Source organism: Triturus cristatus, chromosome 4_1 (genome assembly GCF_964204655.1).
Source record: "Triturus cristatus chromosome 4_1, aTriCri1.1, whole genome shotgun sequence".
In the NCBI taxonomy this organism is placed as follows: Eukaryota; Metazoa; Chordata; class Amphibia; order Caudata; family Salamandridae; genus Triturus; species Triturus cristatus.
Genome location: NC_140585.1, coordinates 669040706 through 669059511, shown reverse-complemented (window position 1 = coordinate 669059511; position 18806 = coordinate 669040706). Strand labels below are relative to the sequence as shown.

The following is an 18806-nucleotide window of genomic DNA, read 5'->3' as shown; positions in this document are numbered from 1 at the left end:
ATACTGAACTATGTCCCTAGACTGGCAAAATCCCAGAGGGAGGAACTTTGTTGTAGCTGGCATGAGTTAGGAATTATATTTGGGGACGAACTGCACTGCACACTTTATGCTCAGGACTGTGAGCATGCTCCAGTTAGAACTTCACACGTTGAGCCCCTCCGGGTCCTGTCCTGTACCGACAATGGAGCAACACACTGCCTTGTGGCTCCTATCCCACATAGGATTCTGAGGGAGACAAACAAATAAACAGCTTATGTTATGTGGAAGCCCAGTAAAGGGAGCAGGTGGATATTTACTCTATATAAAGTAATGATGGTTTATTGTGCTGATAGCAGGAGAATCGAAAAAGTCCCTAATTCAAACCTTCGCCCAAGTAAACCATTGACTAAAAGTACACTATGGACTACGACATTGCAGTCAGTTTGTGATTGCACAGTCCAGTCAACCCACCTGCTGCAATGAATGTTTAATACTTAGGTGAAAACGGATCTTATTCTAAAGCTTGAACTGGATAAGTCATGAGGCATATAAATGTCATGCTCATTTGATCATTATTTTTGTTGTTAAAGAGCAGTCTGGACTCTGGGAAAACCCAAATGAATAGAGTGTGTGTGCACGCATGTATATGTGCATACATGGTTGCATGCATGAAACACAGCAAAAAGTTTTGATAAGGTAAAAGATACAGCAACCTTACCTTCCGAGACTACAGAGACCACAACAAGTGACAGAAGACCACATATGAATCTGACTGCAGCGACCACACAGACTAAGATTGAAACACCAGAGAATATCTCACCATCGGACAATATTTCCCTGGACTAAATACCTAACAAGAGGAACCTCTTTAGCGTGACCAACAGTTCCGGGACCCAAAACATCTGGAGCTTAACTGCCTTCTTCACGACAATAGACTACAGTGCTTGCCCCTTAACAATCTCTAAATAGGAACCACTCCGGATAGTGCCAGTTCTATTCTCTTTACCTCTCCGTCCTTCTGTTGTCTCATGCCTCCTAGCTATAACAATGTGCCCAAAGAAAGAGGAGAGGAGCGACAGGAGAAGAGAAGTCAACATAGACAACTGTTGCAAGAAACACAAAAGATCTAAATTCAACCACGTAAACAAATGCCTTTATTAATGTTTTTCTCGCTTTCTTTTGGTGTTGGCTGGCTGGCAGACTGTGGGCAGCCAGAGATTGCTGCTGTTTCGCTTTAATCTATAATTATGTACTGCCAGCTACATTTGTGACTATCAAGACCTGGATATCCGGTCAAACAGATGCCTAGCTTTGAAAAAGCCCCAGACCTGCGAGGCACTGAAGGGGCGAAACAGGTGTAGGCTTGCTGAAGCTTTCATGCATAAATAGAACCGAAATAAACCACTGTGCCTATAATGAAGAGGACCTCAATTGTGTCATTGAATGTCAGAGATTTATCTCATTTCACAAATAAAATTGTGCTTTACAGTATGCTGTCCGCCCTATTCCTCCTAAACGAACCTTACCTTCAGTCACACTGCTGGGATGCCAAGCTGTCCACAACTGCACAACGAAGAACGGTGCCCAGCACAGGACATAGGCGACCACAGTCACAACTGTCATCTTGACGGTCTTGATCATGGCTTTGGAAATGCAGTTAATGCTGCTGGCCCTCGAGGGCAGAATCTGCTTCTGGTCTGTTATCTCAAACTCGTTGTGCTTTTTCACGTAAATGTTCATTTGGATGACTTTGCAGATCTTGACCTGACATATGGTGAGGACGGCCGTAGGGATGAAAAAAATGGTGAAGAAAATCCAGGTGACATACGCCTTGGAGCCCCAGGGCTCGATGAACTCAGCCCAGCATTCGAAGATGCCAGGGGCCAGCTCGACCTTGGAGAAGATAAACACCTGGGGCAGGCTCAGCACGATGGAGATGGCCCAGCTGACGCAGATACCAGCGTTCCACAGCGCGCGCTTCTTCTGGAAAGTGACCATGGGGTAGCAAACGGCCTGGAACCTGTCAACGGTCATCACCACTATCATGTAAGTGGAGGCGAACATGCCCACCAGTTGCAGGTACTTGATCGCCCTGCAGACAACATCCGGCCCTATGAAGACATCCGTGATGTCCCAGATCAGCTGCGGCAGAACTTGGAAGAAGGCCACCACCAGGTCGGCGATGCTGAGGTGCAGCATGAACACGTACATCCTGGAGAGCTTCTTCCGCCTCCTCCACAGCACCAGGATGAGGATAAGGTTTCCCGCAGCTGCTGTCAGAAAAATCACCCCCAGCACTGCGATCTCCACCCGAGCCAGCTGCTCGTCCCGGTCTGATCTCCCCGCCAGCTCGGACCGATTTGTTAAGTTGAGGAGCCTGCTTTGTAAGAGAGTCCCCGTCTGGTCCGAGCTGCCCTGCCTGGGAGACGATATATTGGTCATAGCGAAGGGAGGACACTTGAGCGGTTCTTAGTTTCGGCTCCGGGGTGAAGCCTGGCGCGGGTCTCCCTGCGCCTCCGAGCAGCTGCCTTCTCGCTCGAATGAGCCTGACGTCCGCGGACCTGCATCTTCAGATGGGTTCTCTCCCCCCTCCCGCCTGCTCTCGTCCCCCCTCGCGCGCTCCTGTGATAAGCCCCCTCTGGATTCCAAACTATGCCTTTTATGACTTCTGAATCACTGACACCTTGTGATTGCTTTTAGTTAATAAAAGGGTAGGCTGAGTAGAAAGTCCTTATCCTTTAGGAAGTAGCTGCTTTCTGCTCCCTTTTATTTATAGAAATGGGGCTTTCAAAGGGTTGTAACTACATGGGAGAAGCGCATTTGGCATCTTTTAAAGGGCTTCAGAACCAGTCCTCGTGGTTAAAAGAAGCACAATTTGCCGTCATGGTTTGTAGCCGGCAAAAGTGGCCGCTTCCTCAGTGACAGATATCGATGTGTGCGCGTTCGGTGGGAGATGGGGTTAATCATTTCAGAATGAGCCCTCTTATCCCATTACCTATAATTCGCCCTGCAGTCGTGCATTCCCTTAAGAAGCCCCTTCAATGTTGTCCATCTCTACCTCTAACAGCAGATGCATGGCTAGGTGTTTGGGTCTATGCTTTTATTACAGGCGAAGTTTACGTGGAATTACGTTCCTTTTGATTAAATACTTATAAGAACAACACTTTCTATTATGTTTTACTGAGATATTGGAGACACACGTGCTTTCAACCATGTATGTTCGATTTTTTTTATTTTATAATTGTCAATCTATTATGTATTTTATTCAAGGTCTAATTTTCGAATTTCACGTTCTTTAATATTGTTTCAGTCTTGTATCGTTGTTAAAATCATGACATACTACATTATAAACGTTGCGTAAACGGGGTGGGTTGGTATAGGGCAAGTATCAAGGGTGGGGGATAGAAAGGCAAGCAGAGGGAAAAGGCACCCATCAGTGTGAACACCTTTGTGAGAGGGCGAATATTGCAAAGTCATCCCGTGCACTGGGCACCCCCATTTTTTGCTGACTCGTACTGGTGGTAACTGACTCTGACTGTCCCTGGGCTCTGCCTAACCAGGCCCAGGACCAGTGGTATGCTGAAAGCACACTTAGAATATAGTGAAAACACCTACATAAACGAGGGTACACTATGGGTTAGGGGACCCCTATGATTGGCATGACCTCCCATGTAAGGCCCTAGTACATAATAGGGCAGGGGGATTGAAACTACCTTTAAGTCCCTTATTTATAATAGGGCATGGCAATTTAGAGGCCAGTAGCCCTTTCTGAACTTGCATGTGTGCACTGCTGAGGCCTAAGGTCAGTTTGAAAGCAACCCTGTGTTAAAGGACTGCTCTTAACATATACATTGTGCCCAAACTCGATGTAACAATTAATAAACTACAATATGTTGGCATATTAGGTAGCCCCAGGGTCTACCCTAGATGTCCCAGTGGTAGAAGGTCAGGTACTCATAAGGAGTACTTATAAGGAGGCCCTTATAAAATAGGTTGTATATGCCTTGGGTTTAGTGAAATTGCACATTTTCCTACCCTCATTGTAGTAAAGCACTTCCCAAAATCGACTTTTGTGCTAGGAGCACTGTGGAGCGAGGATCAGCAATATTTGTACATATTCAATCAATCAATCAATCAATCAATAAGGGGATTTAGAGTGCACTACTCACCCGTGAGGTTCTCAAGGCACTGGCCGGGGGGGGATGCGAGTAGCTCTGTTGGTCATTCAAAGAGACAGGTCTTGAGGTCCTTTCTGAACTGGTGCAGTGTTACGCTCCGTCGGATGTGAAGGGGGAGTTCGTTCCAGGTCTTGGCTGTGAGGTAGAAGGATCTGCCACCTCCTTGGGACCTGTGGATGCGAGGGACCGTGGATAGGGTGAGGTCGGCAGAGCGGAGGTTTCTCTTGGGGGCGTGGAAGGAGATTCGTTCGTTGAGGTATTGGGTTCCGGTGTTATGTAGGGCTTTGTAGGCGTGTGTGAGCAGTTTGAAGGTTATTCTTCTTTCCATGGGGAGCCAGTGGAGGTCGCAGAGGTGTTGGGTGATGTGGTCATGTCATGGGATGTCGAGGATAAGTCTGGCTGCGGCATTCTGGACAGTCTGGAGTTTGCAGAGGAGGTTTTTGTTGATTCCGGCATATAGAGCGTGTCCGTAATCCAGTCAACTGGTGATGAGTGCGTGGGTGACGATCTTCCTGGAGTTGGGGGGATCCATTTGAAGGTCTTGCAAAGTATGTGGAGGGTGTTGAAGCATGTGGAGGACACAGCGTTGATCTGGCAGTTCATGGTGAGTGAGTAGTCAAGTATGATGCCAAGTTTGCGTCCGTGGTCCGTTGGGGTGGGTGGGTTTCTGAGGGCGGGGGCCACCAGGTTTTGTCCCATGCAGAGGGGGTGGAGCCGAGGATGAGGACTTCTGTTTTCTCTGAGTTGAGCTTCAGGTAACTGTTTCTCATCCAGGGTGCAACGTCTTCCATCCCTTCTTGGAAATTGAGCCAGGGGATGTTGAGTTTCCTGGTGAGGGAGATGATGAGCTGGGTGTCATCAGTGTATGTGACTATGTTGAGTCCGTGGTTTCTGACGTTGGTTGTGAGGGGCACTATGTAGATGTTGAAGAGTGTGGGGCTGAGGGAGGAACCTTGGGGTACTCGCATCTGATCTCTGTCAGTTCGGAGAGGAAGGGCAGGAGTCTTATTCCTTGTGTTCTGCCTGAGGGGTAAGCTCAAATCCAGTCTAAGGCTGTGCCTTGAATGCCGGCGTCGTGGAGCCTGGAGGCTAGTGTGCGGTGGGCGACGGTGTCGCAGGCTGCTGAAAGAACCAGGAGGATGAGGGCTGCTGTGTGGCCTTGGTCGAGGAGGGCATGGATGTCGTCGGTGGCGGCTATGAGGGCGGTCTCGATGCTGTGGTTGATGCGGAATCCGGATTGAGAGGCGTCTAGGATGTTATTGGCTTCTATGAAGTGTGCTAGCTGGGTGTGGACAGCTTTTTCGATGACTTTGGCAGCAAAAGGGAGCAGTGAGATGGGCCTGAAATTCTTGAGATCCATCGGGTCTGCGGAGGGTTTCTTTAGGAGAGGGTTTACTTTGGCGTGTTTCCAGTCATCGGGTAATGTGGAGGTCTCGAGGAAGCAGCTGATAGTTCGGCGTAGTTCGGGTAAGAAGGCAGTGGTGGCCCTGTGGAAGATGTGTGGCAGGGAGAGGTCAGTAGGTGCTCTGGTGTGGATGCTTTTCAGGTGAGTAGGGTCTGTTGGATGGTGTCGCTGAGGGTGGGAGTTGGAGGGGTGCCGTTGTCTTGGTCTTCGAAGTTGTCGTAGAGTGTCTTGATCTTGAGGTGAAAGAAGGAGCTGAGTTTGTTGCAGAGGTCTTGGGAGGGTGGGACTTCGGCTGTTTCGCTGTTGGGTCTGGCCAATTCTTGTATGATGGCGAAGAGTTCCTTGGAATTGTGGGAGTTAGAACCCATAGAACACTGAATAAGTATCTGAGAGGGGCAGTGCCTCTCAGATCTGCTGCTTGAAACTAAGGGAAGAAGAATGGTCCATGCTGAGAAGTTTGATTTCCACCAAACAGGCCTAGCACTCTGACGGACTGTGCCTGCTGCACAATCTGGAACTACAGCCCTGTGTTTCAAGCTGGTTTTAAAAGGACTAAAGAGTGGCCTCCTGCAAGCTAAAGGTTAACAGAGCTCACCTGGACCATCACCACCAAGATTCCCAGCCTGGAGTACTACCAGTGGATGTATAAGGGTTCTATCAAAGTGGATTGTAGGAATTGACGTCCCAAATTTTCAAGGACCATCTTGGAGCTTCCAGACATTTGGAGTACGTTTTGGACACTTTGGAGCACTCAAAGAAACTTCAAGAAGAAGTTCCATAAGTTTGGAGACGTTTGGAGCAACTTCGGCAAAATGCTCTATCAGTGGACCGACTCGACCTGACCAGCCAAGCAGGTGACCCTCAACCACAAGCAGGCCTGCCCTCCAGGTTTGTCCCACTGAAAAGCTCCCGAGGTCCGACTTCCAGAGTTTGACCGGGAGTTCGCAAAACCCAAGCTGGCGAACCCTCACCGAATCTGTCCTGGTGAAGAGCATCAAAGGACCCTGGGAGAAAAAGTTCCATAAATGTTTCTAAGTCCAAACGTAGAAAAGGTGATCCGGACTAACCGCGAGAGTCAAGCCACCCACCTTCAACCGCAAGCCGGTCTGGATCTTAGGTTCGTCCCACTGGAAAGCTCCGGAGGTCTGACTTCCATAGGTTTAACCGGGAGCTTGTTGCAAGGCAAGCCAGCAAACCCTCACCGAATCCAGACTGGCTAAGAGCTTTGAGGGACCCTGGGAAGAAAAGCTCCGGGAAAGTTTTTAAATCAGAAGGTAAAAACTTTGACCAAAACCAACCGTGAGAGGTATCCGCCCAGGGCTCTATCACATTGGCCTGAAACTTTGACTTCGCCTTGGTTTAGCGTGACCAGATTTCCCAATAGGCGCTATAGGTTTCTATGTGCTATATAGAGCTAATTGTTTAAAATTCATATCTCCTGTTCCCTACATTTGATGCTTTTTGTTTTGGTGTCATTTTAAAGAGAAAATATTTCCTATTTTTATAAATTGGTGTTGGAGTTTTATTATGTGTTTTGTCTTAATTGTTTTCTGAATTGGTGTTTTCAAATGCTTTACATACCTGTCTTTGAAATTAAGCCTGCCTGCTCATAGCCAAGCTACCAACGGTTGAGCATGGGAGTAATTTTCTGAGCCCTATATTGTGTAAGTGACATTATTGCCAGTGGAAGAGGCATATTTACCACTAATAATATTAATTCACTTTCCAACAGGGATGATGTACTAAGCAGTGAGTGTGTGAGGTGTTACCAGCTAATGTTATGCGAACCGGGAAGCATAGTGTAGTGCTTAAAACTTTTGAGGATGTGCGTGATTACTAGTACCACTACTACATATACCCCTCTATCATAATTTCAGACCACCTCGTCCCATGCACCAGCTATTGGGAATTTTCTAAGGCCCCTGGCTTCTTCTCGATGTAGAGCTATACTTTGACCATAGTCAGAATTTGCAGTTAGTTTGCCACCCAAGAAAAAAATGTGAAAGAGCTTATCAGTAAGCCAGGAGTAAGTGCTCTCCATGACGAAAAAGGCAGAGGAGATGAAAGAGCATTTTTTGATGATGGAAACTTAATTCAGAGATCAACATCCATTTTGCGATTTTGCAGATGCTCCAGCCAATAGATTATAGTCAAAATACCAATAAAAATAAATTGTTCTAAGGAGCTCATTTCTGTCTCATTATCCTGAGGTTGCAAACAAAGTAATTTTTCCTTTAGATTAAAATAAAATTGTAAAACTACATTTTTCTGTATGATATATTCATGCGAAATTTCCACTGTATGGTAATTACAAATATAAGTTGTATGACGTTACAACCCATGTGTAGGAAGATGGCTCTGTATATACTATACCAAAATGAGGTACAGTGTGCACAGAGTCCAGTGGAACCCCAAAGGTAGGCATAGGAAAAAGAACAAAGAATGTCTACTTTTACCTCTGCCTACCTACTACTTGTGATAGTGTGAGCGAGCAGTAAGGCTTTATCAGAGGGTAGCGTTAAGCATTTGTTGTACACACCCAGGCAAGAAATGATGTCACACACTCAAAGACTGAACTCAGACTAATGTGTTTTTATAAAAAACATTATTTAGTTATGTTATTTCTAGAACAAAACAAAACCTAGTGCAGGTAAGTGAAAAAATACTTAGCAGAATCTTATGCAGTGTTTTACAGTTGAATGCAGGTTCAAATGCAGTTGGATGAATTACAGGTAAATCAACAGTTTGGAAATACTATTTAGTTACTTTACAGATAACTATGTACGTTAATTTTTAGATTACTTTTCAGATTACTTTTGCTAATCAGTGTGATATGCCTAGATATCACACAGAGACATCTCCTATACAATAGGTAATTAATTCACTTTTAGTAGATATACAGTTTTTCAATGTTCCATACAAACCAACTCTACACTAAGAACAATTTTCAAGAAAATCAGTCAATGCAATCCTATGGGGGGAAATGAAGAGAACGGTTTGCAGGTAAGTTCTTATTTGTGGGAGTTGGAATTCTGGGGTTAGAACCAGGGTTCCCCCAGGGTCGAGGATTTACTCTTGAAACAATCTCAGCGGCACTAGAGTGGCCAGGTGCAGAGTGCTGAGGACCAATGTTATCCAATGGGGGATAAGGGGCCTCCGGTTGGTGGCTGCTTACGAGCAGGCCACAAGGTTGTTGGAACAAAGCTCCTATTGCTAGGCTCAGGGCAAAGGGGGATCCGAGTTAGCACACAAGGTGCACACGCTGCAGCGCAGGGCCGGCTGGTTGCAGGGTGCTGTTTTGGTATCAGGTGCCCTGTTGTTTTCAATGGGAGTTGCCAGTTTTGGATTTTGGCTGCAGGCTCGGTCCAGGAAGACTTCCGAGAGGAACCAACAGCTGGTCAGGTAAGTTGGAGGGCTCGGGACGTAAGTGCACCTTGGGTTCTCTTCTCCAGGGCGCAGGGCGGCGGGATGCAGGGGTGTCTTTTGAGGTCAGATTTCACCTTACCGGGCCACTCGCTGTTGGGGGGTCTCTGTGCAGAGGCGGCAGGCGATGTCGGGGCGTCCTGGCGGGGTGAACCCACAGTGGACTTGCACTCTGGAGCACTGGGGGACCTCGCTGGAACCGGTGGGCTTCCCCGATTCAGGCCATAGGAGTCGGGTGCAATGGTTTTTCCAGACGTGGGGTTTCTTTGTCCTCAGCTGGCTCAGAGTCTGTCTTGGGAGTTTCTTTTGAACAGAGCTCCTGTTCATAGGAGATCCAGTCTTTTTTTAAGGCAGTCAGCCCTCCCAGGGGTTCTGGAGGTTGCTAGCTGTAGGACAAGGTGACTTTTGTCGCAGGATCTCTGGATACTGCAGACGGGCTGGTAGGGCTGGGGCCAAGTCAGTTCTTCTCTGCAGTCTCCTCTGCTAGGCGTCTTCTTTCATCCTTGTTCTTCATAGGTTGGGGGAATCTGTCTTCCAGGTTCAGGGCTGCCCCCTAAATACTGTATTTAGGGGGCGTTTTAGGGGTCTCGAGGTCAGTAGGCAATGGGCTACTGACCTAAGGGTGACTACACCCTTGGTGTGCTCACCCCACGTGGGGGAGTGGGCACAATTCCTAATCCTGATTGTAGAGTGAATGCCATCTGCTAGATGGCGGGCACTGAAGAGTGGGTTTCACCTCTCCTCCCCTACCTGATGGGTGGGGTTGGGAGAAGTGGGCACAACTTCTGGGATGAGCTAATGTTCCCCGCCTGTCTGCCTGCCAAAAAAGAGGGGAGATAGTAAGGGGGCCTGCTCCTTATAGCAGGAGAGGCTGGGTGCCGCGTTACAGAGGAGGCAAGGCCTTTAAAACTCCTCTGCCACAGATGGCTCTTTGTGGCCTGGGGGAGGTGTGACCACCTCCACCCAGGAAAGGCTTTGTTTCTGGGCTCAGGGAGCAAAGGCTCCCACCCCAGGGGTCCAGAAACATGTCTCGTGGTGGCAGGCTGGTGTGTACCAGTCAGGAAACCCACCAGAGCTGATCGTTTTTCAGGGGGCATCTCTAAGATACCCTCTGAGTGCATTTTTCATTAAATCCCACACTGGCATCAGGGTGGGTTTATTGTGCTGAGAAGATTGATACCAAACTTCCCAGTTTTCAGTAAAGCCATTATGGTGCTGTGGAGTTTGTAATGACAGACTCCTAGCATCATATACTCTTCATGGCATTTCTGCACTTACAATGTATAAGAATTGGTCTAGACACTGTAGGGGTTCAGGGCTAACGCACCTGTACCCTCACCAGTGGTATAGTGCACCCAGCTAGATGGGTGGCTGACCTATGCCAGGGCAGTGGGTTGTAGGCATGGCACACAAGGATGTGTGCCATGTCGACTCTTCATTTCATTTTCTTCTCCACCAAAACACACAGCCTGCATTGGCAGTGTGTTTGTGTAAATGTACAGGGCCTCTAAGGGTGGCACAATAAATGCTGCAGCCCTTAGAGGCCTTCCCTGGCCACAGTGCCTTAGGTACCCATGGTACCTATTACAAGGGACTTACATGTGGCCAGAGAGGTGCAAATTGGGGGTACAAAGTACAGTTTTGGAAAAGAAGACAGACTTGAGGGAACCTGATTGGCAAGGACCCAGGGCACATCAAGTCAAAGTGCATCAGTAGACTGGCAAAAAGTGGGGGGTTACTGCAACAGAAAAACAACTTCCTATACCATGCCTTTACCACGCACGCCTTTCCAATGTAGCACCTCTACCACGCAGGTGCCTTTACCACACATATATATAACAGAGTGGTGGTAGCCACTCTGTAGGTATAGTTATGGTGACGGGAGACCAGAGATAGTAATTGTGGGGATTTTTGTCCCTTAATAACTTTACACCTGTTTGACCAATGCCCGTGAAATATTACAGACCTAGTGCCACTATTTTATTCTTGAAGTCCTAAACGTTTGTGGCATTTTATCAAGGAGGTGCAAAGAAAAAAGGTGGTTCCAAAACAGGCATAAAATTTAACGTATTCATAGACTTTTGTATTTCGCGTAGCACAAAAACTGTCAGTCAGATTTTTATGAAATGTGGAAGCATTATATATTATGGTGCATAGATGATTCTGTGGGGTACTGCACATAAGTAGGGCAAATATTTCATATTTTAAGTGTTTTTAATTTAGGTATATCTGTGGTCATAGTAGTACTATAGTACCCCTAAGGTCTATAGCAATGACAAGTCATTAGCTGATTAGCTAATGACTGCCTTTACAAAAGTGAAAGGTAGCCATATTGTTTTCATCTCATTTTGCCTGTGTTCTGCGTGATGCCATTCAATGTAGTTAAGTACTAGGTATGGTATTTTTCCCATACCTATTACTACTTTATATACCTATTATCAATATATATATATATATATATATCCACTGAAAAAGCATAGGTTTCAGGCACGTTATAGTTAGAAATTAGCATTTAAAAAACCTTAGAAATTCACAGAAAAAAACATAAATTTCAGGCACGTTAAAGTTAGTTGACATTTCACTCATACAAAACCAGAAAAATTCCCCCGTTATAGTTAGTTCAGCTAACTATAATTCACGCCCCTGCAATACACTGCAGATGACGTTACATATTACATTATTCATGACATGGTCAGTGACATCACTGATGACATCACTGATGACATCTCAGATGACATCACTGATGACATCACTGATGACATCATCCAGTGACTGTGTTTTTCTTTAAAGTTTAAATATGTAATATATACATGCCAAGGTGTATTGAAGAATGAGTGGGTGTATAAGTGTCTGGGTGGAGGATTCAATAGGTGTGTGACTGACTGTATAAGTGAGTGATTAATTGTGTCTTACTGAATGCATAGGTTAGTGACTAAACTATGCGAATGTCTGTATCAGTCTGTCTGTTGTTGTGTAAGCTGCTGCATGGGTTGGTCAGTAGTTACATGAGTGTCTTTATGTGTTATATATTGGTTGGGTGAATTACTGTATGGGTGCCTGAGTGTTTGTGTGGGTGGGTGGGGGATGTGTGAGTTTGTGCATAGATGTGTGAGTGGTTGATTCACTGTGTATGGGTTCAAGAGTGCATGTGGAAACAGCTGTATGGGTAGGTAAGTGTGTGTATGGGTGTGTTGGTGAGTGAATGGATGCCTCAATGGTACATATCCAAGTAACTGAATATGTAAAAGGCAGTGTATGTGAAAATTGAAGTATAGAAATGACTATATGTGAGAGTCAGTGATTGTGAGAGTGGCTGTATGGATGAGTGTGTACTTGTATCAGTGATTGTAGAAGAGAGTAAGTATGCATTAGTTTCTGTTTGAATAATTGATGTTGTGTGTGTATAACTGTATTGGTCAGTAAATGGAACTGAGATTGATTCTTTGAATGACTGACTAGGTGTGTGGGTAACTCGGGATGAGTGGTGGTGTGTGAATGTCTGTATAGGTGTATGAGTGCTTATGATAGTGTTGTATTGATGAGTCACTGCATGTATGAATGATTGTATGGGTGAATGAGTGGATATGTTTGGAAACCTAGGAATCAGTGAGTTCGTATTTAGTAACTAGTATTAGTGTGTCGATTGTTTTGAAAATGTTAGTCTGTATTTTACATTGGATGTATCAAAGGTTATATTAGAGTGTGAGACGGTGCATCAGATTTTCAAGTGGATGATGCCATCAGTGATGTCAATTGAGATGTCATCAGTGATGTCATTTGAGATGTCATCAGTGATGTCACTGACCATGTCATGAATGATGTAATATGTGACGTCATCAGCAGTGTATTGCAGGGGCGAGAGTTATAGTTAGCTGAACTAACTATAACGGAGGAATTTCTCTGGTTTTGCACGAGTGAAATGTCCAACTAACTATAACGTGCCTGAAACCTATGGTTTTTTCAGTGAATTTCGAAGGTTTTTTAAATGCAAATTCTAACTATAACGTGCCTGAAACCTATGTTTTTTTCAGTGAATTTCAAAGGTTTTTTAAATGCTAATTTCGAATTATAATGTTCATTAAACCTATGTTTTTTCAGTAATTTTGACTTTTTTGTGATATTTTGTAACTTTAATATCTAAAAAAAAGTTTTTGTAATTTTTTTGTTTGTTATTAAAATAATATAATGTCTTCTGTTTTCTTAAATATTAATTTATATATATATATATATATATTTTAGAAAAAAGTGGAGTCGCGCACCCATCGTGTAGCTATCTTGGTGGGTGTGTGGATTCAAACCGCCATATTGTTAAGTTCGTGAAGGATGCGCGATTCAGCCAGCCCACTCCGCTTACGCTTACATGGAGAGAACTACAACGCTACATGTTCCAGGTCTTCCCTGTAGTGATCTGCTGATCACAAGTCTAGTTGTCAGCATGCCACAGCCACTCCCTCACGGCTGCTTTACGCCCACACCACACCCATGCAGCACAGGCGTCACAGGACATTTGACCCTGCCAATAAAAAGTGCCGGACGCACATGCTCGATGCTATTTCCACTCTATCTGGGTGTATCCGTGTGCTTATCATGTTGGTGGCCTCCCGCAATGTCGCGATGAGTTGAGGTGCACAGAGATGGTGGCAGCTGAAGCACTTTGCCGGACACTGGCCTCCTGCCACGTGACGATGACTTGAGATGCACAGAGTTGGTGGCAGCCGAGGCATTTTGGCCGACACGGGCCTCCCACCACGTGGCGATGACTTGAGCTGCACTGAGTTAGTGCCACCAGAGCTGAGCAGGTGTGCAGCCTGCGATGATGTGTGGCCTCGATACGCTATCCTGGCAATCATGACCAGATTTGAATTGTGAGCTCGGCTGGACCGCGTGTACGCCGAAGGCAGCTGGCTGTACAGACATGACTCCTCGGCGCGGTGCAGCAGGATGAGCTGGGGGCCTGTGTTGCAGAATCCAGCGACGGCTGAGGAGGTTGCTCCGGCACGTGGTGAGCCCTCTTGGAGACATGCCGGTGGCAGCAGGTGAGCATTGAGGTCTGGGTGCGTAGGGTCAGGCAGTCAGCGCTGGGCGGCGGACTGGTCTGGGGACCAGGGCTGGGATGCTTGCGAAAGATGTAAGAATCATGCACACTGCTTGAAAAGTTTGCGACGATATTAGTGTACAGGCCCTGGTGTTCCAGTTTTGCCTGCACATTGTTGGAAAGCATGTGGTTTCTGTTGCGGTGATTGGGTGCAGTGTCGCCAGGGGGCACAAATAGTACATGTGTGCAGTCAGTTGCCCCCAACACATGCAGGAAGGCTGCTATGGCGTGGTTCCCTTGCTTGGTCTCCAGTTGTTTCTGCGCAGTTTAGGTGAAGTGAACATGCATGTGTATCAAGCTGAAACAAACCCTTATGCTTACAGGGGTGACAAATCCTGCATAATGAGACCGTAACAGAAGTTCCAGTGGTTTTTATGTTCCTTTTCTTTCCTACGAAGGTTACGACCACAAAAGCTTCTTTTACAGTCATTTTGTGCAGGATTGATCATACCTGTAAGCATTCCGGTTTGTCCAAGTGTAATACATTGTACCATATTACGTTTGTGACCATACTAACGCTTGACCATTATCTTCATTTATCCAACAGGTGTCTGAATACGGATGTTTGGGATTTCCAGGACGATCTACAATTATTTTGATCCACAAGTTGATGTTCCCCGTTGGTAATGTCACTAATTGTTTGATGTTTTTGTGTTGCTAATTTATGTTTTTCTAATACAGTACTGTTTTTCCACTACTGTTGACTACTAGACTTCATGACCTGGCGCACCCCCATTTCAGTGATTACAATCTGGATCACAGAGGCGTCAAGCAACGGCTGGGGTTGGTTGTGTAGGAATACTACGAATAGGGACGAGTGGGTGGTGCGGATGCAGAGGCCCTAAGTTGCTTTTGTAGACATGCATCCAAGACGTGTGAGGAAGTTTAATACAGCTGGCTGTGAGACTCCTCTGACTCTCGCAGTTGTTAGTTGGAAGATACCAGAGGCCAACAGGTGCAGCACAGCCAGCAGGTTTGTCCGCTGTGTTGGTACCGTCAGCCTGTAGGCAATGTGGCAGTGTGCACCAACTTGAGAATGGGGCGATAATTCTTTCGTCACTTTTGCTGAGCTAAACTGCCGATAACTCGGCGATAAGTCCCAACTGTTGGGTTATAGGGTGACTCTAAAATGAGCCCTGGTGTTTATTTGAACTTTGTTGTAGCTACATGCGAATCACAAGAAAAAAGTTGAAAAAACAAGAAAAGTGGACAGGGTAGGGTACAAACACCCTGACCCCCTAGGCCTGCTCAGGGGATCCTACAAAAAGCCCCAGGACCAAAAATTTATGACTATTGTTTTTTAAAAAAGCGGCTGGGTGCATGAATCAGGACGAAAAAATTAAATAAAATGATGGGGTGTATTCTCAAGAACTTATCTCTGAGTTATCGGCACTTTACCGCAGCAAAAGAATTATCATCCCATTCTCAACCTGGTGAAAACTGCTGATAGCTTCCTCAAAAAAAACATCGCCACCAATGAGAGCGACAACTAACGCTAAGGATATGCAGAAGAGGCATTCCCGTGCAAAAAAACCCCATGAAAACACCACTTCCCGATATTTTCAACAACCAGCGAAATCTGCAATGCGATCCAAAACGAGGCGATAAGCCGCGTTTGCAGTAGGAATTTAACATCTGCCTTTTACTGGTGTAAAGCAGGACGACTACCTACAGTATGAAAGGGAGCTCAGCCCAGAACCACATCTGAAGACCAACACATGCCATAGAGCTACTGACCATGCAGCTCCGACACCCAAGAAGGCCACAACACCCACGGCCACCACCCCCATGGCCTCCCCCTTGGGCCACCCCACCCTCTACCACCGAGGCAGCACAGAACAAAACAGCGGGCCTTCCCAAAACGGCATGGCCCCTCAGCCACACAATAGCTGAATGTTGGGAGACGTGTGAACCAAGTATGTGTGAAGGAGGCAAGTCACCCATCAATAACAATGCACACAATGCCAATTGTAGCGGTAATGTGCTGGACAGACCTCACTATGCAGAGCACAGACCTCTCCATGTGTACATATACTGCTGGTGCTTGTACTGTTGTGGACAGTGGGCACAACCATGTTACCTCAGGCAGTGAGGAAGATCTCGGTCCTGTAGCTGTGTCGTCCCCCCCTGTAAGCGGAACCGGAACCAGAGTGGGCTGGTCCAACGTACGCCACTCCAGCGTGGCTCACTTCTCGGAAGGCCAACGCCTCTGCTAGAGCGGCGGCCCTCACCCTGCCATCAGGTTGCCACCGTGACCGCCGGCCTCCTCGACACAGGCCCCCTGCGAACCCAGCGGCACAGCACCGCAGAGTTATGTCTGTACAGACTACTGCCTTCGATGTACACTGAGGACAGCAGGGCTCACAATTCAGATCGAGTCGTGATTGCAGATGACGCAGTCCAGTAGGCAAGAGACATTGCTCCCAGTGCGGCCTGCCCGGACCACACATCATCGCAGGCTGCGCACATGCTGAGTGCCTCAGGTGCCACTAACTCAGTGCACCACAAGTCATCGCCACGTAGCCTTATTAAGGCAGAATTCATTAGACAAAAGACATTGTTACCAGTGTGGCCCGCCCGGACCACGCATCATCGCTAGCTGCACACACACTGAGTACTTCAGGTGCCACTATCTCAGTGCACCACAAGTCATCGCCACGTAGCCTGATTAAGGCAGAATTCATTAGGCAAAAGACATTGCTACCAGTGCGGCCCACCCGGACCACTCATCATCGTAGGCTGCGCACACACTAAATGGGGCTCTAAGAAGAGGTGACATCACCACAAAGCCTCATTTACAGGTAAATGGTCTTTTAAAGACCTGTGAATTACTCGGGTGCCACGCTGAGAGCTGCACACCCAGCGCATTCACACTAGGGGGCACGCTGAGAGCCACGCACCCAGCACGTTCACACTAGGGGGCAGTGCTAAGAACCGCGTTAGGATCGCCACTCCAAACTTTTCAAAAAAAAAAAGTCTACTTCCATTAATTTATATTCGCCCCGAGGACCCCATCCCCCGGGGCATGCCCAATTCTTGAATGTATTTATTAATCATTAGGCTGTGTGGTCCCCCTTCCCTTGTCCACTTCTGGCCCTGGGGACCCCATCCCCCAGGGCCTGGCCTCTTCGTTGGGGACCGTGGGGGGAGCCTCAATTCCCCCACGGTCCCAGCTGGCTCCTTGCCTCCTGCGGGCGCCGGCATTGCTTTTGGGAAAGAGGAGCTGCTAACATACAGCTCCCCTTGCCCAAAAGCAATCCAGCAATATAATTATAGGATTGCCCCCGGAACCTAGCCCAACCGGGGGCTCATTTAAATAAGTGGGGGAGCCAACGTCTCATTTAAAAAAAAAATGTGTCTGGATTTGCACACCCAGCGCGTATTCTGACGTTTATAAAAAAAAATTGTGCCTGGGGCTCCTTGTGGGACCCCCTGAGCAGGCCTAGGGGGTCCGGGTATTTCTACCCTGCCCCCTTTTCTTCTTTTTTAATCTTTTTTTGACTGTTTTCTTGTGACTTGGTTCTACCGAGTCACAAGATGGCTGCCAACACTTCCTGGTTTGGAGTGTTGGCAGTCAATCACACTGAAGCTCATGGTCGTGACAGCCAATCACAGTGAAACGCGTGGTCGGGAGGATGCGCGAACCCATCGCTGCCCCAGATATTGAAACTATTATTTCTTTAATTTCTCAGCAACTACTGAACGGATTTACACCATTTAAAAAAAAAAGTCGCTTTCTGAATCATGCACAACCTTTTTGCCAAATTTGGTGTAATTCCGTTCAGCAGTTCGGGCTGTAGCCTTGGCTAAAGTTTCCAGAGGGAAATTGATTTTTTGACTTTTATTTTTTGAATTTCTCATCAACTACAGAACGGATTGACACCATTTAAAAAAAAGTTCGCTTTCTGAACCAAGCTCTACCTTTTTACCAAATTTGGTGTAATTCCGTTCAGCAGTTCGGGCTGTAGCCTGTAATAAAATTTCCTATGGAAATTAACATGAAGAAAACACTTCTTCCGGACCCCATTTTTTCTCAGCCCCCGCTTGACGAATCACCCCCAAACTTTCAGGATAGGAGCTGACCTGGATAGATTTTTTTTGTAGAATTTCACGAACATTCGTCAAACGACGCCAAAGTTATTAGCAAATCAAAAAATGCTTTTCCTACAGAAACTAGGTTCTAACTATAACTACCTATTGGTATTTTATTACCACAAATTTATAAACACATGTACATATTTTACCTATTACCACTTTATTAAATATGTATAAGTTTATATAAATTATTGTTATAAATCAGGAGTACCTCGAAAGTACCGCGTACCAAAAAAAAAGAAAACATTGGAAATACACTATAAAACACTGTATTCTAATATTTTATTGTTTTTTTCAATTTTTTACTTACTTTAATATGCACATAAAAGTGCACAGAGTAACATGGTAATAACAAAAATTGGCAGTGCTACTTAAAAAAATGCACTTCACCGTACAGTGGTATATAAGAAAAAGTAGAAAGATTTTTAGACAAAAATGGTAACCTTGGAAAACATTTTTGGGGTACTGCAGTACTCCCATGCTACTCTGTAATTTTTTAATAAAATATATGCTCCGGTCCTCGGCATAACATCCTCTCAGCCACGCCTGAAATCTGAAAAACAAAGACAGTGAGTTAACTGCTGTCAAAGGGACATCTGCAACAAACCTAAGGTCTCCAATGTAGGGAGGA

At 46.2% G+C, this 18806-nt stretch overlaps 1 protein-coding gene across 2 annotated transcripts in view; it reads right to left on the bottom strand.

Moving 5' to 3' along the window:
• Positions 1 to 2533, bottom strand: part of LOC146855365 (oxytocin receptor B-like) — a 150312-nt gene extending 147779 nt beyond the window's left edge. For both annotated transcript variants that reach the window (XR_014980820.1, XM_085650594.1), the window contains exon 1: positions 1506 to 2533. Coding sequence is in view for 1 of the 2 variants with exons in the window: in XM_085650594.1 (XP_085506720.1) it covers positions 1506 to 2421 (916 nt within the window). In the remaining variant the exon portion in view is untranslated. The remainder of the gene's footprint in view (positions 1 to 1505) is intronic.
• Between the last annotated feature and the right edge of the window lie 16273 nt (positions 2534 to 18806).